Raw genomic sequence first — 27,321 nt, 5'->3', positions numbered from 1 at the left:
GGTTATTTCAGTCAAAGTTGCTCTTCTATCAGCTTGAATCGGTCGGCCCATTTTCCTCTGACCTCTACCATCAACAAGGCATTTTCGCCCACAGGACTGCCGCATACTGGATGTTTTTCTCTTTTCACACCATTCTTTGTAAACCCTAGAAATGGTTGTGCGTGAAAATCCCAGTAACTGAGCAGATTGTGAAATACTCAGACCGGTCCGTCTGGCACCAACAACCATCCCGCGCTCAAAATTGCTTAAATCACATTTCTTTCCCATTCTGACATTTAGTTTGGAGTTCAGGAGATTGTCTTGACCAGGACCTCACTCCTAAATGCATTGAAGCAACTGCCATGTGATTGGTTGATTACATAATTGCATTAATGAGAAATTGAACAGATGTTCCCAAATAATCCTTAAGGTAAGTGTGCTAACACTATACCCAGTTAAGTTAAGCCAGCATTCTGTCTAGGCGGGAGTTTAATGTAAACACGGACATCAGATATGAGGCATGTCTAAAGTATGTGTAAATAGGCAGGACAAAAAATCAGATATGGTAAAAAGATCAGATCTGTGCATTAAGACTTGAAGTGTAAATGCAGCCTTAGTGTCATTTTTGTGGACATACCGGTATGCTTTTATAAATGCAGCATGCATATGCAACAAAACGAATATAAGGCTGATTAATCTTTTGAATAGTCTAGTATAAGTTTTTATTGGCGATCATCTCCAAAGTCCATAAAGATTAGCATTATTCTAAAAACAACCAAATCAAGGGAACATACTGTGACGATCACGCAGGTTTCCAAAAGCCCACATCATGAATCTCTCTCATCTGAGGCTCATTTCATTCATGCGAGACTCCCTGAGCGAGATGAACCCCAGAAAGCGGCACTAACCTTTAACACACAATGAATGGGTGCACACTCACAGGTTCGGGATCAGAGTGCTATTGCACCACATGCAGCCCATTGGGGGTTTAGAGTTTCTGCATGTATGAATACAGCATGTCCTAATCATATTTTAATCTGCTTATTCTCCAGCTCCATTACATATAAAAAAGACTGACTTATGAAGAAAAAAGACGAGAAGAGAAATCTGCATCTGTCTCATCATTTAAAGTATTTTTCCACCTAAACTGGTATCTACTTTGAACTTCAACTTTCTTTATACTTTGTCTTCTTGTTTGTGTTTGTATGTGCTACATAAGACTTTTCTTAGCACATTCAATGTTAATAGTGTTGGTGGCCTCTTTCTTAATTCACGCTCACGTCCACCTTCATGCCATCTTCCTAAGGGGTTCAAGTACAACATGACAAAAAGAAACACACTTGGGTAGATGGGTTGTACAACACAGGGTTCTTGGGTAGAGGGTGCGCCACATAAGCACACACCCCTCTGTGCCAGGACATAGTTTAAGTGTCTCACACAAACTACATCAAAGCACCACTATACAGCGCAGCCAAAAACAACCTATTACACTCCAGCCTGGCGGGAACATACCTGACCACACACACAAACTATATGAGACTAAAGTCTTCTCTTCTCCAAACACCATTTGTTTATTTTAGAGCTTTTAGGAATTTCATTAATTTAATAAATTAGTAGGTGACAAACTAAGTAATGAAATTAATTGCAAATTCAGGACAAACGTATTGTGGCAGACAAGCAAAGCATAAAATAGATATAAAATCAAAAAAGAAAGGCAATATATTGTTTGTTGTATTTTTATAGTGTACTATTGATTGCTAGTGTATGACTGGTCTAGCTCACATCAGCCTATTTTGCAGGCAAGTTGGTTATCATCCCAAAATAAACCTGTCATATAGGATGCATTCTGGTATACCATCTGCACTAGTTTTTAATTGGTTGTCTTAATACAAATATGTCGTGAAGCTCATGCATCTTACTGTTTGCTCATCGTCTTTTAAAAAAATAAAATGGGTTGCTCAAATGGTAGGACTAATTCTTCACAAGGAGTCTATGTACGAATCAGCATTATTGAAAGTGCCATAAATTTGTATTTAATCTAGGGCACCAATTTCTTTTCGCACTATTTGCTACAATCTACTATACTACATTAACATGTACTTTGGCAATGTTGGGGTATAGTAGTACTACAGGCAGCAGAGCATGAAAGTACTGTATAACCAAAACTTCAGACACAGCACAATCCATCTCACCAGAGACCGTGCATGCCACCATTTCAAGGAAACATAAATTCTCAAGTCCTCATGAACCTAACCTACCAAAACATCAACAGACACGGCCTCCATTACAAAGACACTCACATTTCACCCACAACCACACTCAAAACAGAGATCTAGTCAGACCTGAATAGGCACAGTGTACTACCAGACTGTTATTAAAACCCAGAGTTCTCACAGTCGGAAAAGAGGAAGTCTCCTATCAGCGGCCCGTGCTGGTCGCGCTTGAGACGGCCGCATGGACCGACCACCCGTACCAACACTAAATCCAGAGACCTTGAAAGAGATCCTACAATTACAAAAGGAAACACCATACAATAAAGAGGGCAAAATTTGTCAGACAACCCACTATTACGATCCTAAAATAAAACCTTTCATAAATATTTTACAGAGCCTATAGCTAAAGCTGGACTTGAACAACACAGTGTAGCCAATCAAATTCACCTGAGCTGAATGGAACGAGGCCAATACCAGCACCACTGCTGGGTGGGGCCACAAAAGACATTAGCACGTACACATTTAGGTTCAAACCCACATTGCTTGTGCTATAGAATGATACCGCAAAATGTGTGCCTTGATGAAGAGAGGTGTGCAATTACTGAGTTTTGTGTAGAGGGCGATAAATCATGCAAAAATAATCCTGTAGACATACATAAAGTATACCATATATTATAATATATATCTATAATATCAAGGACGCTTGGTGGTATGCACTATTGACTTTAGCCAGCAAGCAACCACCCAGAACACTCAACAAGCCCAGAACCAACCAAGCTTTGCACATGCAGACGCCTGTGATATTAAATTCAAACAATTAAAATGACCGAAAATATCTGTTTACCTATAGCTCACCTGGTTAAGCACATTGCTAGCAACACCAAGGTCAGGTTCTAACCCGAAAAAAGCAATGCAAGTCGCTTTAAATGAAATCATCTGTCATTTGGATTTGTACTCTGACCCGATATATTGGGATAGCTAAACTCGGCCTGAAACGAATTACTTAGTTGACGTTATGCAACACATCACTGCCTCCAGAGACTTTTAAACACATTATGAGTCTGGGGAATTGAGTTCTTGTCTTGAGGTTCAGCTGGGCCCTGTCAAAATGCATCAAAAGCTTCAATACAGTATTTGCCCGGAGTCCATCTAGACTCTTCTACAAACCGAAGGTCTTGTGAGTGACTTCCCTGCTGAGCTCAAACTAAAAACCCACACGCTTACATTGAACGGATTTGACTGTGTGGAACTGGACCGGTTCTCCTCCAGCGAGTCCTGGAGCACCAGCTCAGAAAAATCTCTGCTTGAATAAGAAGGAACAAAAGTGTAGATGAAGAAAGTGGATGAAATAAATAAGTTTACCCTGAAATCAAATGAGAAACAGAAGGGAGGAGAAATACAGATTAAAACTACCAGTAGATACACGCAAAACACAAAAATACATTCAGTCACGGACAAACATTCATTATTCAGTTAATGTGCATAGCACATCATGACAGAATGACAGAATGAGCACATACTGGGGTAATTAGTGCACACGCCTACTCAAGTACTAACAGATCATTGAAAACAACATTACAAGACAACATCTCATATCACACTGCAAGAGAAATGCAAAACACTTCTGAAAAACATAAATGTGATAATCCTGCAAATAAATTATCAATGCAATTAAAATGTCACTTGCAAACCCTATAACCACGCAAAACGCAAGTCTCTTTTGCTAGTTTCAACCTGGCGCAATAATCATTTTCAGGTTTAGCGCCACATTGTTTAAATAGCAAATGCATTTGCACCAAATTATGCGCCCATGGGCGTTCTGGCTTAAAATGAGGTGTGTTCAGGCACATTGTTGGCGCGTTGCTATTTTTAGGCAACTAAAATAGACTACGCCATTGACCAACTAAAACCTTGTCTAAAGTCTAATGTCAATGGCGCAATATTGTTTTTGTTATTCAAAGAGCGCGGTAGTAATACGCGCCTGTATAAACGGGATGACAATGCGCGTTTGCTTATCACATACATGGATGCGCAGCAGCACAAAAACGCTTTTAAATATGAAAAATTAAAGAATTAAAATGTAAAAGATTATTATCGAGTCTCTTGGACATAAATGAGGATCGATTATGAGACGTTAGAAGGCGTAAAGAGCTGCTTCACCTGCAGCCTTGGTAAGTAAATAAATGCTTTGCTTTAAACAAATGCATCTGTTTTTAATTTTTGTTTTTTAAATGCTACCCAACGGATTTATTGTACATGATGACTCTGTACCTGTGGACATGGTGAGATGAGAAATATTTTTAAGTAATGCTTTAAAAAAAAACATGGCGCTGTCCGAGGGCTGAAACAGCTCTCCGCACGTTTGTAAATTCTTTATCGCTTGTTTGTTACAAATAAAGTATTTTTAGAGTACAAACCTTTTCTTGCATATTTGCTTATTATTTTACGAGATTACAACGATTATGTAGGATATCAATACATTTACAGCCATTAAAAGCCTGCTATTTTTACTTCTATGACTGAAAGAAAACAGCTTTTAAAGGTTTTAATCCAAAAATAACAATTTCAATACAAATGAAAACAACGCAATTTTAACATTATTTTTAAACTGGTGGTCTTCTTCCTCTGCTTAGTTTTTCAGTTTACAAATTCCTCTTTCTAAATAAGGATTAGGCATGGCGCCAGGTGCAACTGGCTTTTAAAGGGGATGAGAGCTGAGACTCTCATTGGTTTATTGCACGTTACGCCCAAAACACACCCATTACTCATTAGGAGAATAGGAACAACCCTTTTAGGCCGTGCGCTTGGCACATAAACCATTTTTCCCGTCATTAAATTAGCAAAAGTGGAATCGAACACGCCTGGTTTAGACCATGCGGTTTAGACAGTGCGCTTAGATCTTTAAAATAGGGCCCTCTGTCTATGAAAACCATTTTTGTGATTTACTGTTTTCTACATAATATCGTTCTACATAATGTAAAAAAACAATGTGTGAAAATATAACCTTGATATCTTTAAAATTGACTGAGTAAGGTCACATCAAACATTTGATATGAAAGTAAATCCAACGAGTGAAATCAACCTTTGATGGTCCTAACCTCAATTAGATTACGAGACTATAGCCTGGATTTCACAGACAGACAGGGTCACATTTATGCAATTTAATGTGGGGAAAAATTACATTACAGACAACTTCACTAAATATCCAAAACTACATGGCAACCAATAACAAACAGCTCCACAAATGGAGGGTTGTCTTGTTTAGTAACACCATCTGGCCAACAGTGATCTCTTGTATATTCACATGGAGGCCTTGACAGTGTGTTTGTACTCAGCACGGCGGTGCTACTGTAACCAACTACACTGTAAAAAACAACCTATAGAATTTACTCAAAAAAATTGTTGTAACAATTTGCACTCACTTTGTTTGAGTAAATTATATCCTATATATTTGATTAAAGAGTACCTAAATTTAATTACTATGATAAAGTAAAAAAAATTACGTAAGGTCTACCTATTTTTTTCATAACTAATTACTTATAAAAAAAATGAATAACATTAACCCTATTGGTATTAAGGCACAGATCTATTAAATTATTATTAATAATGATAAGCCATTAAGAAACATTACATATTACTTATTCAGAGAGGGTTGAATAAGAAAATAGTCATACACAAGATTGCATAATTGCTTGCTTTATTGACCAAATAACATTCTGTAAACATTTAAAACGAATTATTGGAAGTACAAAATAACCCCAATACATTTCAAGTGAAATACAACATATCATAGTTTTACATAAAGTTTCTTGAACATATTATTTCATAAAAAAAATAAACCAAAGTCTTCATCATGAGATGTTAAAAAAACATTAAAACCAAGATTCCTAAATACTGTTCTTCACGTTATCATTAGAAAATTAAAGAAGACAATAATATGAGAGGAAAAACTGATCTCATTTACCTCAGTAGACTGCTATATCGATACAAACAAACATTTCAACTTCATTTAAAACTTATTAAGTGCAAAAATACAACTTCATATTATGCTATAACTCACAGTACATGTGCATAAAACATTGAACACTAACAAGAAGTACTTACATTCAATTTTAAGTGATTCAACTTAATATACAAGTCACATATATAACATATGAACTCCGAAATACTTTTTTGAACAGACATTAAAAAGCGAAAGGCAACGTTAATTATATATCCGTAAATGATAATAATAATAATAAAACGGCTTCATAAATGGATCCCTTCTAAAACAAAACTCAATATATTAACAGATAAATGCAAAAAAATTTTTACAGTAATTATCTAGCATCGACTTTACCGTTGTTTGTTTGTCTGCTCGACGCCCTCCCGTCTGTATCGTACGTCAACCGTCCGCTGCTCTCTCTCGTCACGTGGCTTGCTCAAGTTCAACCACTCATATTGAGCAGCTCCGCTGTTCACGAGATTCAGACATGTAAATAATAATAATGGAAGTTAATATTTTCATAAATATGGATTTTCATTCGTATTCGCAGGTGCAAGAACTGGGCGATGTTTCATTCAAAGCTAACCTGACTGACATATTCTAAACTATCAATCTGTCAACAACAGAGACAGAGAAGCACGCAAATGACTAAACTTCTGGTAGATTTTACAGTTAACCAACTTAACATTTCCATTCATGATGATATCAACAAGTTAAATAAAAACTTACCTGTCAACAAACCGCAGTTCTCTCGCCGATATGATATGGTGACTCGAGTCCCGCCTGGATGTTGATTCATGCGCACTTTGCGGTGCTAAGGCCAATATTTTGGGATATATGTTACTTATTTTTTTAGTATTGCAGTTATTACTGTTAAAAATTGGATAGTGAAGGTAGAATATACCCATTATTTTTTATTTTACTTGCTAGCTTATATATTTAATTTAATTATAACTAATTTTCATGGGTTAAATTTAACACCCTCCAGAGTAATTTTTTACAGTGTAATGACGATGAAAGGATGTGGTCTTAGAATGCAGGTTTTGCGGTTTAGTTTACATGTGTGTACGCGCATGTGTAGGTAAAGCAACGTCTTCAGAGCTGTCCAACACAGTGATTGATCAATAGGATTGAGACTGCCAAAATGACAAACAACCACAATATGGCAGCTATTGATCATAGTGTGACATTGGTGTCTTGACACTATGGATTGCTGGTATCCATAGGAACGCACAAGGCAAATATCATCAACCAGGCAGCTGGTGCTCTATGAAATATATGAGGTTGCCCGGTATCAATTTGCATTGCTCACAGACTGAACCTTTCTGCATCTGAATCTAAATCCCTGTCTGATGGGATCTAAAAAAGAAACAGACACATGAAACAAGCTCCTTCTTCAGCAAACCCACAAGTCTAACATGTGGTTTAGACCTAATGGGTTATAAGTAACATTTGGCTTTTCATGTCAATACCATTTGACTTGCAGCTGGGGAAAAAGTAGGTTTGATGCTGTCACTTACACGATTTAAAAAACCTAAAAATCTCAAAAACAGTTTAATATTAAGAGAATTTGTTACCACTAAGATCAGTTAAAGAGCACCTATGGTCCGATTCAAAATTTTACATTTCCTTTGGTGTGTAAGTGTGTATTAGTACATGTTAATGATATGCAAAAGGTACAACCCCAACGTAAACAATGACACGAGTTATCTTCTCCAACGCAAATCTCTTTTCTTGGACTAAAACAAACACACGGATTGTAGGCAACAGTTTACTTCCTGGGATTGGTGACAAAGAGAAGACCGACATTATCATAATTCCTCCCGCTTCGAACTCTGTAAGTTAACTCCTTTTAGCCTTGCATTGTGAGTGAATCTTTCAAACATGGTAAGGAGCATCACATTTCCGGCTGATGTCAAAAGGCCAATCACAACATACAGATTAGCTGGCCAATCAGGGACAGTTTTGTACAAAATCTGTGCGTTTCAGGAAGACAGGGAAATCTGGGGCTACAAAAATGTACAATGTGGAAATAATGTAAAAAACCACGTGAACACATTGTATAGACCTTTTGCGTGTTTGCAAACAGAGATGACGTTTTTGATGTGGGCGGAGCCCAACTGGTGGCAGAAAGTGACAGCTCCGCAATAAGGGTGTGAAGTGTTTTAGCATTAAACTGTGATTTTTATGGATCCGGTGTTCTGTAAAAGTCTGTTTCTCCTATTTCTCTTTAGTGTAATGTTTCTTATAACGTTTTCACCAAGTTACGTTTTTTTTTTAATAAATTAAAAGTTTAAAAGGCTTGGCTACTGATATGTGTGCATGTATGTAATGTATATGTATTGTTCTTTATTGGTAAATCAATTATTTTTACAGTATGAATCGCTGACGTACTTATAAGAGCAATACTATCATGTATTCTGTATAATATCATTTATTAAATATTTCATCATTTCCTGTTTTAAATTTCTTCCTTATATTTTTAGTCTACGTGTTTGTTCTAAAACTATTATGTTAACATACAAATTAATTTGTATAGGCCTGTTTATATATTATTAACACTTTACATCATGTGTGCTATGTTTATATATTTATTAGTAAACAGCATAATTTAGAACAAACAGGAAGAAGACATAGGCTAAGATAGAACGAAAAAACGAAAAAAATCTGAAAACTTTAATAAATGGTAATATTATTGATATTATGAACTCATTCAAATCTTTAATCTTTCTAAATAAATTATAAACGTAACGTGATAAAAACGCTATAAGAGACTCATAGAGGGAACAGACTTCGACAGAACACCGGATATCTTCTGTAATTATTTTCTATTCAAATTATTAAAAGATTTTCAGATGATTTCATCACTCCAGTCTCTCCGGCTGAGGGCTTATTGCAACCATAAACACCTACGTTTATCTTCAAATGGTGTCTTTGACGACGGTATACTATAAAAATGAAGGTCATCTATTTTGGCATTCCTATTCTGACACTCAACAGCACAACAAGACATATTCTAGTGAGTTATATTGTTCGTTTCACTCGTGTCTCATTCATTTCCACTGTTTTTCTGCCACCACATTCCGCACGTGACGTAACTGTGACGTCGACTCGCAAAAGGTCTATTACCAAAATACACAAAATAACGTTGCTTTTAAGCAATAAAATAGGTGCACTTTAATGGTTTTACTCACAACCGAGTTCAACTGCATGAAATATATTGTAAAAAAAGCACACAAATGCACTTACTAGGCTCATTTAAGAAAACCATTATTTTCTATTCAGATAGTGAATGAGCTTAATAAATGCATTTTAAATAACTGAAGTTCACACAGAACAGCAGAAACTCAGGTCACTTATTACCACATCCTGTCTAAAAAAAAAGAAATCGGCAAAACTCTAACACACAAAAAAAAAGAAAACAATTCTGGTGTTCAAATACAAATACACACATTTATGATGACTAATGCAATGGTGGTCCTCTATTAAAAATACTCGTCTGGGCATTGTTCCTGTTCTAACATGTGTGTAACCAAACGTCATGGTTTCTTTAGATCTTTCCTCCTGAGCAGACAGGCTTTAAAAAAAAGTTTTTTCTCATCCCTCATTTACCAGCACTGAAGTTTCTGATCCAAACCAAACTACAGTAGGGACATTCCCTACTTGAGAAACTTAGGTTATGTGCTTTTCTCTTAAAGACGCTGATAGACTCTTCAGTTCCTCCATCAAACCTACAGTTAAAGTTAAGTTAAACCTTCAGTGTGTTTATCAGCTCTGGGCTGCATTTTCCAAAAACATTGTAAAGCTAAATAGATCATAAAAACAATGACGATAAAGTAATGTTTTTTTATGTATATTTATCTATTGGGTTTTTCTTTGTTTATTAGTTTAATATAAAATAAAAAGAAATCAAAATAAAAAAATTCAATCGACCACATGCAAGGTGTTTAGTCCGTGATAATGTTCACATGTCTCACTGCCTTTCATCTATTATATGAAATTCACTGGATCCCCTGTGTAACATTAAACGTTAGGTAGTGCTTTTAAGTGCTAAGTTCAGTTGTTATCAGGAAACGCAGCCCAAATTAGTAAATATTAGACTACAGCCTTTCCAGCACTAACATTTTATCATGTTAAATAACTTTCTTAGTGAAACTTTTATAAATGAGGGGTTTATAGTTCCCCCACTGTTCAAACATTGATTGTGCCAGAGAATGTTTTACATATAGACGTGATAAATGAATAAGAGAAAGAACTTAATAAGACAGAACTTATTATGGGGGATATAAGAAAAAGGGCCTGCCTGTCAAATATTGGCAAATTCATTGGCCGGTGCTTTACTGTAGGCTCTAAGGGAATTTTCTGAAAAAACTTGAACAATTCTGTTTTTAATCCATATTGAGCTAATGACACTTTATGATACCAATTTAGTTACTTTTAGTCATTCAAAGCATTACTAATATGTAAGTTTGACAAAAATGTTGGAGATTTTGGTCATTCCCAATACAAGTAACAGCTGGGGTATTTTACCAAATGCATCTGACTGAAAGCACTGACCTGCTCACAAAGGACCTTGCTAATTAAAACTACTTGATTACTGTGTGCAAAATGATTGATGATACTCTATATAGCATGAACACCTGACACTCAAGGAACCACTGGCAGGCTGTTAAAACACTTAAATTGGTACATGTTGGTCTAATGCATCATATACATCATTCACACAGCACTTTGGTCCCAGAAAATGTCTGTAAAATTGGCAGACAGGCTTTTGTGTGAACACAAACATGTCCCGTAAATGTTCTGGGATCGCTCCCGGAAAGGATGACCTAGTGACATTGCAGTAACATACACGGAAAGTTTTGTTTGTGAACAAGATGCCGTAGGGGCGTGCTGTAGTTAGGACACGCCTGTCATTGCAACCAGAAGTTATAGTTAGCTCTTTGACACTGAGATTTAAACGCAGATCAACATTCACAACGAGAAATGTTGGAAACTGGACTGAAGCAGAGATCATTCACCAGCATGACAGAACAGCGAATCACGTGCTTCTTGTCCTCTTGTCATAAACTAAAATGCACAAGCGTGGTATCTCGAGAGAGAAATTACGGATAATTAGCAGACTTCAGACGCTGTGAAAAAACCTACTAAGTGCAGGACTTTAAACAAGTCACGTGTCTTTACAGAATTTTTACGGTATGTGTGTGGAAGCACGCACAGATTTTGGAAAATCATTGGTAGTGTTCACGAACCATAAATCAAACAATCCTGGGATCATTTTCCATAATATCTGTGTGAAAAGGACTATTGTGAATGCTCTTACTGGTTCTGTGCCAAGCAGCCAGGTGCCAGGATCCCCTGTGTGTCGTCTGTGTGCTTCAAGTGTGTGAGCTCAAGCATGTCCACCTGAATGTCAGTCACATGACCAGGCATCTGTGGCAACACCGAAAGGATTTTCTCTACTAGATTGTCACCATGGTGTCCAACGGCCCCTATAGGTTGAGAGGAAAAGGATAAGTTTATTCCATGATGTGACATAATACCCTGCTGGAAAAGCAATAGAAACCATCACAGAAATTCTAATGGAATAGCTATAATAGGAATTTTATTGGTTTTAATGTAGACTCTGTTAGGGTCTCTATGGGTCTCTATGTGTTGGGTTCTATTGGTGGGATGTTATCTGTAGTGCTGCCTCACGATTAGTCACGACTAATAATTTGCGGAATAAAAGTTTTTGTTTGCATAATATTAGTCACGACTAATAATTTTCAGAATAAAAGTTTTTGTTTACATAATATATGTGGGTGTACTGTGTATATAATAATGATGTATAAATACACATACACACGCACGTATATAATTAAGAAACATTTGCATTTGTATATACATATTTATATATAATTTATATTATATATAAATATTTATTTTATAAATATATTTATTTCTTAAAATTATACATGTATGTTTGTGTATTTAAATATACATAATTATTATACACAGTACACACACATATAATATGTAAACAAAAACATTTATTCTGCAAACGATTAGTCGCGACTAGTTGTGAGGCTGCACCAGTTATCTATACCAGTGGTTCTCAAACTGGGGTCCGGGGCCCCCAGGGGGGCCGCGAGATGGTGCCAGGGGGGCCCGAGTTTTATGACATTTTTTTAAATACATTAATTTATCATGAATTCTGTGAAATTAAACCTAAAAAAATAAGGCAGCACTACTTTGTATAATTTAATGCTTTGTTTAATTAAAATGTTAAGTTTTAGAACTGTTTTTTGTCATAAATTTTCTTTGGGGGGGCCACGAAGGAATGCACCGTACACAAAGGGGGCCGCACGCTGAAAAAGTTTGAGAACCACTGATCTATACCAATAGGACACCATTAAATCTTACTGGAACAAAAAACTACATGAAGAAATTTTGGGTTAGGTTTTGGTAAAAAGCTGATGGTTCATAATGTTATTTGTAATGGAAATCATTAAAATGTGTATTGTCTTTTTGAAAATGGTAGGAAATACACCTGTAAGATCAAGAGTTCTGTCAACAAACACTATTGATGCTTTGTTTTGGGCTGATTTCCTTCTGTTTTTAGCCTGTTGATGACTGGCTAGCTCTCCGGCGATCAGACGGCTCATGGGACCCACTGAGTAACACTCCTCACGAGTGTTGATAAACTCAAACAATGCATTTAGAGCTGATGCAAGAGATTTAATCTGTAACTGCAACTGAGGTGGGAGAGAGTGCATATCCACACCCATCAAACTCCCAAATCGTCTTTTCTCTGGCTTCTTTTCATTGATGGACTTAAGATCGACTTCCAGCAAGGGGAAAACATCAGAAAAAGAAGGCAGGAGATGAAAGTGCTGGCTCAGGGGAGCAAAGACCACGGGAGCATACATGACCTCAGCTGTGTAGTTCATATCACCCATCCACTCACACAGTTTCTCCTCAAACTGCTCAAACACAGGGTTCCCCTCTAGATCCGAGGTCACATTATTGGCCAGCAAATGAACAGAGTGAGGAACAGATGTGAAAACCACACAATACTGGAAGCTGCTGAGGGCTATGATGTCTTTGATGATGTCTGCTGTTCTGCCTTTCAGCAAGGTGCTCACCACAAACACGGCTTTTGGTTCGTTATTCTCGCCTGATTCAAAACTTGAGAACTGTTTGATGTTGCGAGCTCCAGCCTGAAAGAGTAGAGAAGCTCCCCCGGTCCAGTGCAGACTCTCCGCGCACCGATCGTCCATAAAAACAACAGCCTTGTTGGATTTTGACAGCACCTTTCCCCACATCTGTCCGGGGAAATGCGCGAAGCCTTCTGCGGGTAACATGTTTCCAAAAGTCTTTGGCGTTTTAGAATAAGTCAGTGTTTAGAGGATCACCACAAACAGAAGAACTGTCAAACAAACCCCACTCAAAACAAACCCAACACGTGAGTCTCTCGAAGGTGACGTGGCATAAGGGCGTCGCGATAATTATACGTCACTGTGTAAGCTGGGAATTTTAACGTTTTAAAACAAATCTATTTGTTAAATAACATCTAGCTGTTTTTTATTTATTTATTTTATTATTTGTTTGGATATAATGCATTGATCATTTCCTGTGTTTAAAAAATATTTATAGTTTAAAGTCTTTTGAAACTTGTAGAAGTCGCTTGCGTTTATCACGCATCATCCATCTCAAGATATGTTATTCTTTAATGTTTACATTCAAGTACACAACAGTTACATATGTCAGTATATTTTACAAAACCTAATTAGATTTTATTCAGAAATGTAACGTTATTTGATTTATATCTCTGATTTGTTTAATGCTGACCTGTACGAACATATCCTTTACTTGATACATATTTTATTATATTCGCAATTATTGTGATTATTGAAGTGTTGATGGTCAAACTTCCTGCATGTCGCACGCACGTGCGCGTGAAGTGCGTGTCACTCTGGTAACGCGCACCTGCTAGATCAACGCACAGCGTGTCACTGTGACAGCTGCTACAACAAAACCATTAAACTACTTTTATCGAATTTACCGACTTCACCCGAGGTTTACATCTGATCTGAGTGCAAAATCCGGTGATCATGTCCACTACAGAGGTGGAAAAAACTGCTGATGAGAGTGTTGATGAAGAGACGGACTGGCTTTATGGGGGTGAGAAAAAATACGCCGATGTTAAAAGTTTTACAAGTGTCTACAAATTCAGAAAGGCAAAGTGTAAGCAACACCTGATCTACAAAAGCACACAAAAGTTTCAAATTTGGGATCTGACCCTCAGTTTATTAAAATGGGGAGAGAAGACCGTTATTTTCCCAGCTGCACGTGTTACTTTTAGATCAACCCTTACAGAAAAATATTATAGCTACACTAGCATAACATCAACATGTTACAAGTGTTGCTACATTTCAACTGAGAAAAGCTGAAGTAATGGTAGATAAACAATAAATGAATCATAGTAATATGTAAATTATAAAGCTGCAGTGTTGTAATGTGTGATCTCATGAGTTTGAAATCTTATATCTTTTTTAATATGTTCATTAAGCAAAACTAAAGTGAAAAAAGTCAATAATTACCATTTTGAAAATACATATATTTTTTTTTAAATATTCCATCTTTAAAATCAATTTCCGCATTTTAGATGAAGATGATACTGATGAAAATTGATTGTAATTATTCATCTGAAGTCCTTAAAAATGAACTAAACTAATGCATGTTAATTTAGTAATTTATCAGAAATTTTGTACAAAGCAACATACAAGAATGAGGTAAAGAATAAAGCCATTTATCGTAAGGAGGCTTTTCAAAGTTACTTGGCACCATACCTGTTGTAAGAAAGAAAGAGAAAAGAGTAGAGAAAGGTTTTTATAAAAAATAAATATTCAACATGTTCTTGTAAAGTGAGAGCATTTATTTTACATTGTGCACTCTCTTTTTTATTTTATTTTTATGAGTAGGGGAGAGCAGGGCACAACCTAACGCTTTTTGGTTTTGGCTCAATCATAAAAAAAATGAGTTTGATTAATTCTATTTTTACACAAACAACACACACATCTCTGCTACAAATGAACTTTTGAAGTATGTTTCTAGTCTTAACCATTCTTAGACAATTACACCAAATGTGACAGAAGTGCAAACGTTACAACTTACCCCATGCATGGTAAGCTAAAAATTAAGTTTGCAGGCAAATATTTCAATAATATTTTGTCTATATACTTGAAGTAGATATTGTTTATATATCTGTCTATAGTAGACAGGTATCCACACTGTATTCATTCATCAGCCCTTTTATAGTTCAATTATAAATGGATACAAATTTCTAAATATGTGAGAAAAGCAGCACAATCATGACAAAACATTTTTTATATGTGACCCAGTCTGTAATAATCATACTATCTAACCCTGTGTTAGTTTTTGCCCCGCGCACCCCTACATTATGTAGAACTTCTCCATTAGGGGGTTATGTGTTATGTGCTAATCTCCACCTCTTTATCATGAATAGAAGATAATTTTGCTGATGAAGAGACTACAGAAAAAGAAGTCTTCAGGTGAGTGTTTAGATGATGGTGGGAGCCATGGTGAGACACGTACAGTATACTATCTGATCTGATCTACAGATCCCCTTTTATTCGTTCACCAGCATCATAAATTCTCATTCTTCGCTGTGTCAGACATTGTATTATAGCAAAATTTAGTTGACAGTTGACACTGCAGTATGTAACACATCTTATAAATCCCCAGACAGACAGCTTTTTTGTTTCTTTACATTTGATTTAATTTCCATTTACAAATGTACTTCATCAACATTTAGTCTAAAAACATGTGCCCAGCTCAAGTTGTGTATTTTGCTCCTGGCAATGTCAGTATTGTCTTCCATACAGAATACAAATTAATGCAACATATATATGTGTGTGTGTGTGTGTGTGTGTGTGTGTGTGTGTGTGTGTGTGTGTGTGTGTGTGTGTGTGTGTGTGTGTGTATATATATGAATATGTGCATAAATACTTTATATATTTATATATGTGAATTCCATAGATGAACAAATGTCACATACTTGTTTCATAATATAATGTTGTATTGTGTGTCATAATATACTGTATTTTATTTTATTTTATTTATATATAAACACACACACACACACACACACACACACACACACACACACATACTTTCCTCCCACACACTCTACCCCCAAAAGAGCATTTTAAAAGTAAAAAAAGTGAGGCAAATTTACATCTTGTTCAATGTTACATCAATGTTTGTTTGTTTATTGATTATAATCTGATTGGTTATTTGCATCACCATTCTGTTTTTCAGTGCTCTCATTGGTGATGTTGATGGTGTGAATGAACTAAATTATCAGGTACAGTACATTAGCTTTTTAGTTGTCATTTAATTTAGTCATACTAATTAAAACACAGGACACTAAAATCAGCTATTTTATCTTTATCTCAATAGGAGAGTGAATCAGATAGTGATGATGATGTGTGCGTGACCATCGGGGACATTAAAACAGGTGGATCCCAGAGCTTGTGAGTAATACAGTCAGAGGCTTTACAAAAGACTTATTATACCAACATTTACATAAGTATTACATTTATTCATTCAACACATGTTTTATTCCGAAGCAGTCTACCTCTCATTTCGTATGTGCATACTTTTGAGATTGAACCCATGACCTTGGTGTTTCTAGTGCCATGCCCCATCATGTGAGCTACAGAAATAATATTTTCAAACCAGCGTTGGATCAAAAAGGGATGAACCCAATCCATGCAGCGTTGTTTTAACGCAAAATGCTGTTTTTTTAAAGGGATAGTTCAACAAAAAATTACAATTCTGTCATCATTTATTCATCCTCATGTTGTTCTAAACCTGTATGAATTTATTTTTTCTGATGAACACAAAAGATCACAAAATATTATGGAAGTATAGTGATAAATGATGAAGAAGATTTGGTACCAGTTAATGGTACCCATTGATATACATCGTATTTGTTTACCTATATGGAAGTCAATGGTTACAATCAGCTGTGTGCTTACCATCAGTACCATCAAATATCTTCTTTTGTGTTTATCAGAGGAAAAAAATCATACCGCTTTAGAACAACATGAGGATGAGAAAATGATGACAGAAATTTCATTTTGGGTGAACTATCCCTTTAAACCCATTGTTGGGTCAAAAATAAACATTGTTTTTAATTAGACCCAACAGATGGGATCATCCCTTTTTGATCGAACACTAGGTTAAAAATAACCAAGCATTTTTGAGTGTAGTTTTCTTGTATTTGTAGTACATTATTTTATACTCATCATTTAAAGGAATAGTCGACCCTTTTGCCATATTAAACAATGCTATTACCTCAACTTAGATGAATTAATACATATCTATCTTTTTTCAATGCGTGCACTATACAGCGCGTCGTGAATGTATTAGCAGTAAGCCTAGACCCATTCATTCCTATGGTACCAAACAGGGAAGCCACCTAACACTTCCATGTTTTCCCTATTTAAAGACAGTAACATGAGGAGTTATACCAGTAAGTATGGTGCCACAAAATAAAACTTTTTTTTGGTACCATAGGAATGAATGGGGCTAGGCTAAATGCTAACACATTCACAACGTGCTGTACAGTGCACGCATTGAAAAAAGATAGGTATGACAGACTGTAATAACATAATAATAACATAGTTAATATGGTAATAACATAGTTTAATATGGCAAAAGGGTAGACTATTCCTTTAAAGGAACAGTATGTAGGATTGTGGCCAAAACTGGTACTGCAATCACAAAACTTGTGGCTAAAACTGGTACTGCAATGACACAACTGGTGGCCAATACACAACATGACAACATGACAACATAAACATCAGTTGAGGGTGGCAAATCCATTTTTTAAATGACAATATCCTGGCAAGACCACTGTTGTCAGTGATATAAGTATTTGAAATGAACGATTTCTTAATTTCTAGTGACATATCAGGGCCATTTTATGATTAAGTGATATACATTTTCTACATGCTGTTCCTTTAAAGTCTTCAGACATTCATTTATCATAATGATAAAACCATTTTGTGGTTGACACATTACTATAGTGACAATTGTTTTGTGATTTTCTTTGTAGATCATTAGGGTCCAGTTCAATAAGTCTAAACATAAAATCCTCAGGTAGGCAACCTTTTTTTTTTCATTTTCCATCTTTCTTTGAACCTGTGAGCTTAAGAAGTAATTTGGAAATGAGAATGTTTTGTCTATATAATACATGAACGTTTAAAGTAATACATGTAATAAACCAATGCTGTTTTTAGCAGTAATCATTAAGAGCTTTGTTTTGGTTGGTTTCCAGCAAATCAAATACTGGGCATATGCCACCTAATTAATATTCATGATCAAGGCTGATAAGGTTTATAAAATGTTTTATATTGTTCCTACGTCTGTGTTATTCAGAACAGTAGCTTTTATAGTATGGTATTTTTATTGTAAGAATAATTTAACTGGATCACTATGGAGATACATTTTATGAAACAGAGACACTTAAGAGATTAATCCTGCCCTCTGTCCTACTTACAGCGTAGATAGAAACCATAAAATATAATTTCTTCTCAAACACTGAAACTGTGTGTACAAAATGAAAGATTAATGAAGGTTATAATAGCTAAAGCGATTTATATTCCAAAGTTAAAATATTCCCACACAGACATTTCATATAAATATGTATTTCTTAAATCACCATCATTGCATTCCTGAACAAAGCTTTAAGCCTTATTGAACTTCACTGCTGAGAATCCTTAGGCCATTTCTCAAGACTTGGCTTGATCTGTATGTGGGAATCCAGCCTGTAATGTCTTATCTACTGTGAGCCAGGCTGTAAGTCCAGAGTACTGGAAGTGGATGCTGAAGGCAATGTCCTGGAGACAGATGGGGAGCCTTTTGAAGAGAAGCCATGGAGGAAGCCAGGTGCAGATGCTTGCATTAATAAGTGTGAAGTTTGTGCACCTCCGTTTCAGGTGTGTTTATTTGTACACGACACACTCTCACCGCACATGTTGTGTACAAACACAGGTGCAGATCTTTCAGATTATTTTAACTACGGTTTTAATGAGGACACCTGGAAGACGTACTGTGACAAACACAGACGACTGCGCATGAGCCTGGAGATCTTGAGCTTGAGCTCATCCGACAAAATAACGGTATGTTTAGCATATATGCATCCTATCACGGTTGCGTCAATGCAAAAGTTTAAAGGGGCCATGGCACAAGACTTTTTTAAGATGTCAAATAAATCTTTGGTGTCCCCAGAGCACATATGTGAAGTTTTAGCTAAAAAAAAACCCACAGATAATATATTATAGCATGATAAAATTGCCAATTTGTAGGTGTGTGCAAAAATGTGCCGTTTTGGGTGTGTCCTTTTAAATGCAAATGAGCAGTTTGTTGCCATTGAAACTCAATTGTGCTGTGAATTATTTTCTCTCTCTCTTTTTCTATTCACTAAATGGCAGTGCTGTGATTGGATAGTGCTGGTTAAGGGGCGGTATTATAATAAGAGCTCCTTATGACATCATAAGGAGAGCCAAATTTCAATTACCTATTTTCTCATGTGCTTGTAGAGAATGGTTTAACAAAACTAAGTTACTGGGTTGATCTTTTTCACATTTTCTAGGTTGATAATAGCACTGGAGACCCAATCATAGCACATAAACATGGAAAAGTCAGATTTTCATGCCATGGCCCCTTTCAAGGGGGGGTTCATTGGTATTTCATGCATTCTGACTTATTAACACAGTTATTGAGTTGTTTCCTCATGCTAAACGTAGGCAAAGTGTCAAAAAAGAAGTTGTGCGTGTTACATAGTATTTCTGTCCTGATTGCACTTCGCGAGGGTTCGTACATGTTTCGGAAAGTTTTTTTCGATTACAGTTCCAACTGACGTTTCAAGGGTTTTTTATACGTATCACTTCTTTATATGGGCACTTCCCCCGGAAAACCCCGCCCACCCGTCAATCAGCGGGAGACGCTAGAACTTATAAACATTCACATCACGCGACAGCTTTGTTTAATTTCAAAAGTCAACAATGGCACGAATGAAAAAGTGTGTTTTTGGATGTAAGGAGAAGAAATCCAGCCTTATGAAAACAATGGATATAGTTTATTATCCAGGGTAGCACGTGCATAATATATAAATGACACGAACATGTAGTGAATCATAAGTTATAAGTGTTGTATAGTGTTGCATGACTCGTACTCGCTCCTACCGCGGTAGTAACTCCTCCTGCTTCATTTTTTCGTACGTTATCTGAAAGATTCGGTAAAGCTAATCTTTCTTTTATAAATCTGATCAAACTAAAGACTCTTCGGAGATATAAAGGATGTAATACTACTCTATAGGTGCTCGAGATTAACATCACAAATGCAGAAACAGCGTGTGTTACGTGAGCTTTAAACCAAAATCCACTGTGATTGTATTGCATGTCAGTCAGATGAGCTCTTGTTCTGTCTACAATAGCAAGTTGCTTTAATTATTTTCAGATATAACTAAACAATACAATTTGCTTCCATTTTGGACAAAGGTGTATTTTCATCATGACAGCTACTGTATCTGTGCTGTTTTAGGCTTCTTGGTGGATAACAAAGTGTGTATACCGTAGCTTTAATATTCTCTCTTCTAGGTCCATCCAAGTTCCAGTGATCTGTCAGAATATGCATCCATCTTAACCAGGTGCGTGCATCACCCCTGCATCCAAACACATCCTTATTAACCTCAAACCACTGTCAAACTCACCAGCCCTGTGTAAAATCCTATTCTACCTTTCTAATTGTTTATTGACTCTGACCTTTAAAAACTATAAATAAATGATATACTCCGTTATGGGTCAGGGTAGATGTCTTTTTTTTTGGAACAGTCTGTCTACCTTGTTTTTAGTATTTGATCTTAAAGCATCACATGCAATGAAATTGTTTGGCATAATCGCGGCTTATTTACTGTGCGTGCCAGCCTTTTTCCAGTAACAGCTTCATTACGGTCATAATGGCTTTCTGCTGGGTTGTCCCAATCCACTCCACACGCATATCATCATCCCTGTTTACCACGGTTTTATTTCTTTCATTTTTCACACAGCTTTTGATTCTTATCAGCTCTTTTTTTTTATTTCTCCATCTTGATGTTTCTCTGTTACTTTTCTGTGTTTGAGATGGTTGAATCCTGGTGGTCCAGACTGCCTTTGGTCCAGGGCAGGAGTTAGCTGGGGTGACTTTTAATCAACCGTTCCTTGAACCTCTCCTCTCTATCAGTTGAAGGTTATGCCTTGCTCAGGGGGACGCGTATGAACCGGACCGTTCAAGGGTAAAGCAACAGTCCGGCTTTTCATTATAACATGATGCAGGAGTCGGTCACAGAACGTCCAATTTAAACACACGTGAGGTTGCATTTTCAGATTGAAATGAGGTTGTCATTGCATGCTAAAGAACTGTCATGCTGCATTTACATTTGTTAAGGTACGAAAGGCTGTACTAAAAAAATACATTTACTCACCTTCATGTTGTTCCAAGTTGCGTGACTTTTCTCCTTGGAACACAAAAAGAGAAGTAAATAATGCGCTGGTTGTTCTTGTTCCATGCAATTATAGTTAATGGAGACTGGAGCTTTCAAGGTTTAATAGGAGTAACTATCTTTAAATGGAGAAATCTGTGTGAAATGTGTAATGCAATGATGACGTACAATGATAAAAATACAGTGTGTGATGAACGCAGACTGCAGGGCCAGAGCTGGGGCGGGAATTTTTAGGTGTCCCATCATGAAATCATAAAAGCATAGCATTTAAAGGGATAGTTCACGCAAAAATAACAATTCTGTCATCATTTACTCACTCTTATGTTGTTACAAATTTGTATAAATTAATTTGTTTTTATGAACACAAAGGAAAATATTTTGAGGAATGTTTGTAACCAAACTGATTAGAGGCTCCATTGACTTCCATAGTTGGATAAAAGAAAACTATGGAAGTCAATGGGGCCTCTGACAAACATTACTCAAAATATCTTCCTTCGTGTTCATCAGAAAAAAAAAACATTTATACAGGTTTGAAACAACATGAGTGTGAGTAAATGATTACAGTATTACAGTATCATTTTTGGGTGAACTATCCCTTTAAACCTTTCCCGTTTTTTTTTCCAAAGTTGCCTGCCAGCATTTTTTTTGTGATTTACAAAAACGTTTCACAAAATGCCTTCCAGAAAGTTATCTTCTATAAATATAAAAACATATAATATATCAAATGAAAGAACAGACCCTCTGCTTTCAATCAAACAAACAAATAAAAAAACCTGAAAAAACTTTCATCGTATCTTCATCTGTTCTCTTTTAATAACCTCTCAAATATACAAAAATACAATATTTTGAGCAAAAAAGCTGAGATTCAGAACAATGAAGAAAACATAAATAAAAAATTGAAGCATCAACTAATTCAAAAACTTTAAATTTTAAAGGGATAGTTCGGTCAAAAATGATATTAAACCTATGATTTACTCACCCCCAAGCCATCGGAGATGGATATGTCCATCATATTAATGTTATTTTAGAAAATGTTCAGTTAATCAAATGTAAAGTTACGGTGTCCACGTCCTTCAAGTCCAAAAAATGTGCATCCATCCTTCACAAAATAAATCCAAACGGCTCCACAATGATAAACAAAGTCCTTCTGAGGGTAATTTGTGCGGTGTTGTTGTAGAAATATCCATATTTAAAACTTTATAAACGAAAATAACTACCTTCTGGTAATTCCAGATTCACATTTTTTTGGACTGGAAGGAAGTGGACCCCATAACTTAAAATTTGATTAACTGAAAGATCTAAAACATTTTCTAAAATAAGATTAAAATGATGGACATATGCATCTCGGACGGCTTGGGGGTGAGCAAATCACGGGTCCAACACCATCCTTGGCCGAACTATCCCTTTAAACTGTTTTTGAATTAGTTGATGCTTCAATCCTTTATAAGTTGGGTAAGTGCGCTACTTAGTGGATAATAGCGAAATTATAGATTACCATAAAAACTCGTCAAGGAAGCGTCATTGGCAGGGATAAGTTTTCTCTTAATTGACGAGATAACTCATCAATAGCAGGGAAAGAGTTAATGCATGCATGATGAATTTAGCCTAGGGCAGGGGTAGCAAATGTTGGTCCTAGAGAGTGCCGATGTCCTGCAAATTTTAGCTACAACCCTGATATAACCTTGTCTGTAGTATTCTGTAGTTTTCAGGTGACTCTTTAGCCTTGATTAGCTATTGCAGGTGTGCTTGATTAGAGCTGGAGCTAAACTCTGCAGGACATCGGCACTCCAGGAACAACGTTGCCTACCCCTGGCCTAGGGGATAAGTGGGAATATTTAAATTATTGTGTCCTGAATGAGTGTTTATTAAAATTTATGCCACGGGCTGTTGAATTTTGCTTTATTGCTTTATTCTGATTGGTTGAAAAATGTTCCATGGGTGTTGATTATTTTTCTGTAAACCGCATTCCTAAACTTTTAACTCTTTCCCCGCCAGCGTTTTTAAAAAACAGTTGCCAGCCAGCGCCAGCATTTTTCATGATTTTCACAAAAGTTTAATGCCTTGCAAAAATTTTCTTCTTTAAATATATAAACAAACAATATATCAAATGAAAGAACAGACCCTCTGCTTTCAAAAAAAAAAAGTTTCATCCTACCTTCAGTAGTTATCATCTCTCAAATATGGATAGGTTTCTTCAAAAACACCCAATTTTAAGCAAAAAGCTGAGATAATTCCATTTTTGTGAATGGCTTTTGATAGAGATCAGATTCAGAGCGATCTTTAAAACATACACGCCGGAGTTCTTTCTCTTTCATGTGAGGCGCTACTTCCGAGTTGTATAAGTTGCGGAAGTGCGCCAAGTGCTGGTGGATAATAGCGGTATTGCGGAAAGCCGGAAATTCTCGTCATTGGCAGGGAAGCGTTTTCTCTTGACAAGTTATCTCGTCAATGGCGGGGAAAGAGTTAAATATCTTAAAAATAGGCACCAAAGCAATTTTTGTGGTAACCGTGGTATAAGAGGAATAATTGACTATTTATTTTAAAATAATTCACACCTGCAGTGTAAAGGCTTCGCATCGTGCCACATTACCACCTTGGGTGTGCATTATTTTCTAATAATTCAACGGCCCGTCATCAACTATTCCTTACGTACCCTACACTCTCAGAATATGGTTAAAGCGGTCATTGGTTCAGTACCCTTTTGAAAAAGTCCTAATATTTATCATTTATGTACAGATATGTATACATTTGGTACCAATGTATAGGTACAAATGTGTACTTTTTGAAAGGGTACCATTCCAGTGACAGCTTTTGTACATTTTTCTGAAATTGTATTTCCTTACTAAACTGGGCACTGAAAGTGAGTGATCATTTTGTTTCATGGAAGCTTGGCGGCAGGAAGTGGCCATGTTTAGCTACGTGACTTTTTTTAAATGACGAGCGACTTTTCGGAGCAGCTACTAATGAGAGTGCAGCAGTGGAGTTTACATCATCCATCATTGTCATTTACAGAGAGGACCGTCACTCATTCCTTTATACGTAGTTGTTACAAGGACAACAAGAATTAGGAATGCCTTCTAATGACCTACTGTAATTGAAAGAGACAAGCGACATACAGCGACAAAGTCAGGCAGTGTGCATGAGCTTGTTTCTGCATATATAATGTTCAATGCAATATTAATGTACCCTTTTTATTTGAAACATTTTCAGTGACTGAAATAGGTTATTGCTTAGTTCACTGTGTGTCCTTGTGTCAGGGGACTTTATGAATGGCAACGACCACCAAAGCACACATTCATGCAAGTGTGTAACTGCTGTGTGTACATGAGCTAAAAATATTTGTGTTGCGCACATGAGAGGAGATTTCCAAGATCAGCAGGAAATGGTGTTGACTGAGGTTGCATGTAATTGTGTGTGCCAACCAAGTGTCCTTTGCACAGTTTCTCACAGTACATCTTCTATTACAATGACTTTAATATTATTTTGTGTTTAGCAGAAGAAAGTAAGTCATACAAACGACCCTCTAGTCAGCTTCTTCATGCGGTACGGTTTGGCACTGATTTATGTTTGCTTGTCTGTGGGTGTGGTTACAGGAAGTCAAGCGGTACTATCAATGTTATCGGAGGACAAACTGGGCCCATCAGTCGAGTGGAAGGCCGAAGACGTCACGGCGCAGATGAAAATAACATCCAGGTAGTGTGTGTGATAGACAAATGGTGTGAATAAATTTTCAAACGGTGATCTGCTATAGCTCCATGTGTATGTGTATTGTAGGTTGTGTCTGAGCATTCCTCGGATACAGAGCTACCTTCCCCAAAGCTGCTGCCCTTCTTTCCTCCAAATATCCCACCTCCACCTTTTCCTCCTCCCTCCATCAGCACCACACCCCCTCTCATACCCCCACCACCGCCTGGTAAGTGAGCTTCACACATTCATACACACGCATACACACTATGTCAGCACAGAAGGGACTGACCAGCATTCTTGTGACGTAGTAGCGTGTCCACATTACCCACCACATTGCAGGTTTTTGTCCTTGAGGGAACCTCTTACTCAAAAGTCCCACCTTCCAGTTAAAGGACCAATCAACAAACAATAACGACTGCTGATTTTCTCAGGAAGGGGCTCTATACGGAGTCGCATAGCACACTAGTATGGTCTCAAAATGCAGTGAAATGCCCTTTGATGCCCCAAAATGCGGTATTAGGTACTGTAGGCAGGTGATGAGTGTTTAGGTCACAGCTAGTATCCATTATATTTCTGAAATCCCGTATAATAATGAATTTCAGGCTATGTAAGAGTTCAGGAGTTAAAGCAGATGAGCTCCAGCTGTATGACTTTCTTTGGCAGATATGAAATATTGAGAGTGTTATACTCTGCAGGAGTTTGACAACACATGTGCGTAAGCTAGCGTATTTTTATCCAGGTGTGTCCAGTCCTGTCTGGCGATCAGCTCCTTCAACTTCCGCTGCTCCGCCTCACTTCGAACAGGAAGTTCATAGCCGAGCTCTCTCAACTCTGCTAATTTTGTTCTTCAAAGCACAGTCAGAAATCACCTTCTGCCAAATCCTTGCCAGCTCTCCTCCTGATGGCCCACTCAGATCCATCACGATAGATAGATAGATTCACCCACCTCCCTTTTTCAAGACCCCCTTATACTTTTTAATGCAGTAAAAATATTAAACTTCCTGGTCAGGTCCAGCCTTTGAAGTTTATCCTTTAATCCAGAACAGACCATTTTGAATTATCAAAGTACCCTCCTCTCCATCTTTAAACTTATAGGCTACTCTTTCCAAATCTTCTCCCCTGCGGATATCACTGTCCCGTTACAGCCATGCTTTTCCTTTTGTGTTTCTAATGTGCTGCGTGCTTCTAAAAATAGCTCAGGGCGGGAAGAAAGAAAAAGTGCTGTGCCAGCAGAATCGTGGCACTGGAAATGTGCTGAATGACCCAGCTGTGCTGAAAGAGAGAGGGGGGAATGGAGAGAGCCTGTCCAAGTGAGCATAATGTGTTTTATTAAACGAGGTTGTGGAGAAATGAGTTAAAGAGAAAGCATTTTTTAAGTCGAATAACACATTTGTTTTCTGATGTTTTTAGAGAACATGTGCATGAACATAAGTGAGGGTTAATTTCACTAAAATAAACTCAGACGGGTGATAAGTGTGAAGGCATCTTGAATCATCCTGACAGGATTTATTTTACGATCAGTATTATTTAGAAGATCACGGAGTATTACATTTACATTTATGCACTTGGCTTTTATCCAAAGTACATTACAGTAAATTACACGGGTGTTGCCTGGGAATTGAACCCATGACCTTTGCGTACTGTAGCTAATGCAGTGCTTTACCAAGTAGATACAGGAACACTACAAAAGCACAGTGGTCATATGAAAAATATCAGGAGCTGTGACAGACCAATCTGAATTAAGTGTTTTCAAGTAAGTTTTAACCCTATCCCTAAACTGTGTTTCCTCACAGAAACCATTATTAATTCAAACCTTACTAGAATTCACAGTTTGTTCTTTTTTATGATAAAAATTAAAGGACCAGTGTGGGTTTTTAGCGGCATCTAACGGTGAGATTGCG

At 36.8% G+C, this 27,321-nt stretch overlaps 2 protein-coding genes across 6 annotated transcripts in view; one reads left to right on the top strand and one right to left on the bottom strand.

Moving 5' to 3' along the window:
• Positions 1 to 13,659, bottom strand: part of scfd2 (sec1 family domain containing 2) — a 143,006-nt gene extending 129,347 nt beyond the window's left edge. The window contains exons 1-2 of one of the 2 annotated variants that reach the window (XM_073855964.1): positions 12,710 to 13,659; positions 11,501 to 11,669 (exon numbers count right to left, since the gene is read on the bottom strand). In XM_073855964.1, the coding sequence (XP_073712065.1) occupies positions 11,501 to 11,669; positions 12,710 to 13,523 (983 nt within the window). In that variant the 5' untranslated portion in view covers positions 13,524 to 13,659. The remainder of the gene's footprint in view (positions 1 to 11,500; positions 11,670 to 12,709) is intronic. The other variant, XM_055186866.2, reaches the window with a different exon arrangement.
• Positions 13,660 to 14,124: 465 nt separating this feature from the next.
• Positions 14,125 to 27,321, top strand: part of fip1l1a (FIP1 like 1a (S. cerevisiae)) — a 37,539-nt gene continuing 24,342 nt past the window's right edge. Inside the window, exons 1-10 of one of the 4 annotated variants that reach the window (XM_055186868.2) lie at positions 14,125 to 14,343; positions 15,692 to 15,734; positions 16,504 to 16,549; positions 16,645 to 16,718; positions 18,308 to 18,351; positions 19,048 to 19,140; positions 19,246 to 19,373; positions 20,853 to 20,902; positions 25,327 to 25,426; positions 25,508 to 25,646. In XM_055186868.2, the coding sequence (XP_055042843.2) occupies positions 14,274 to 14,343; positions 15,692 to 15,734; positions 16,504 to 16,549; positions 16,645 to 16,718; positions 18,308 to 18,351; positions 19,048 to 19,140; positions 19,246 to 19,373; positions 20,853 to 20,902; positions 25,327 to 25,426; positions 25,508 to 25,646 (787 nt within the window). In that variant the 5' untranslated portion in view covers positions 14,125 to 14,273. Of the gene's footprint in view, positions 14,344 to 15,688; positions 15,735 to 16,503; positions 16,550 to 16,644; positions 16,719 to 18,307; positions 18,352 to 19,047; positions 19,141 to 19,245; positions 19,374 to 20,852; positions 20,903 to 25,326; positions 25,427 to 25,507; positions 25,647 to 27,321 lie in introns of all 4 variants that reach the window. The other 3 variants (XM_055186867.2, XM_055186869.2, XM_055186870.2) reach the window with 3 other exon arrangements.

This window comes from Misgurnus anguillicaudatus, chromosome 18 (genome assembly GCF_027580225.2).
Source record: "Misgurnus anguillicaudatus chromosome 18, ASM2758022v2, whole genome shotgun sequence".
Lineage (NCBI taxonomy): Eukaryota > Metazoa > Chordata > Actinopteri > Cypriniformes > Cobitidae > Misgurnus > Misgurnus anguillicaudatus.
The sequence above is the reverse complement of the archived record's forward strand: the minus strand, read 5'-3'. Positions and strand labels throughout refer to the sequence as shown.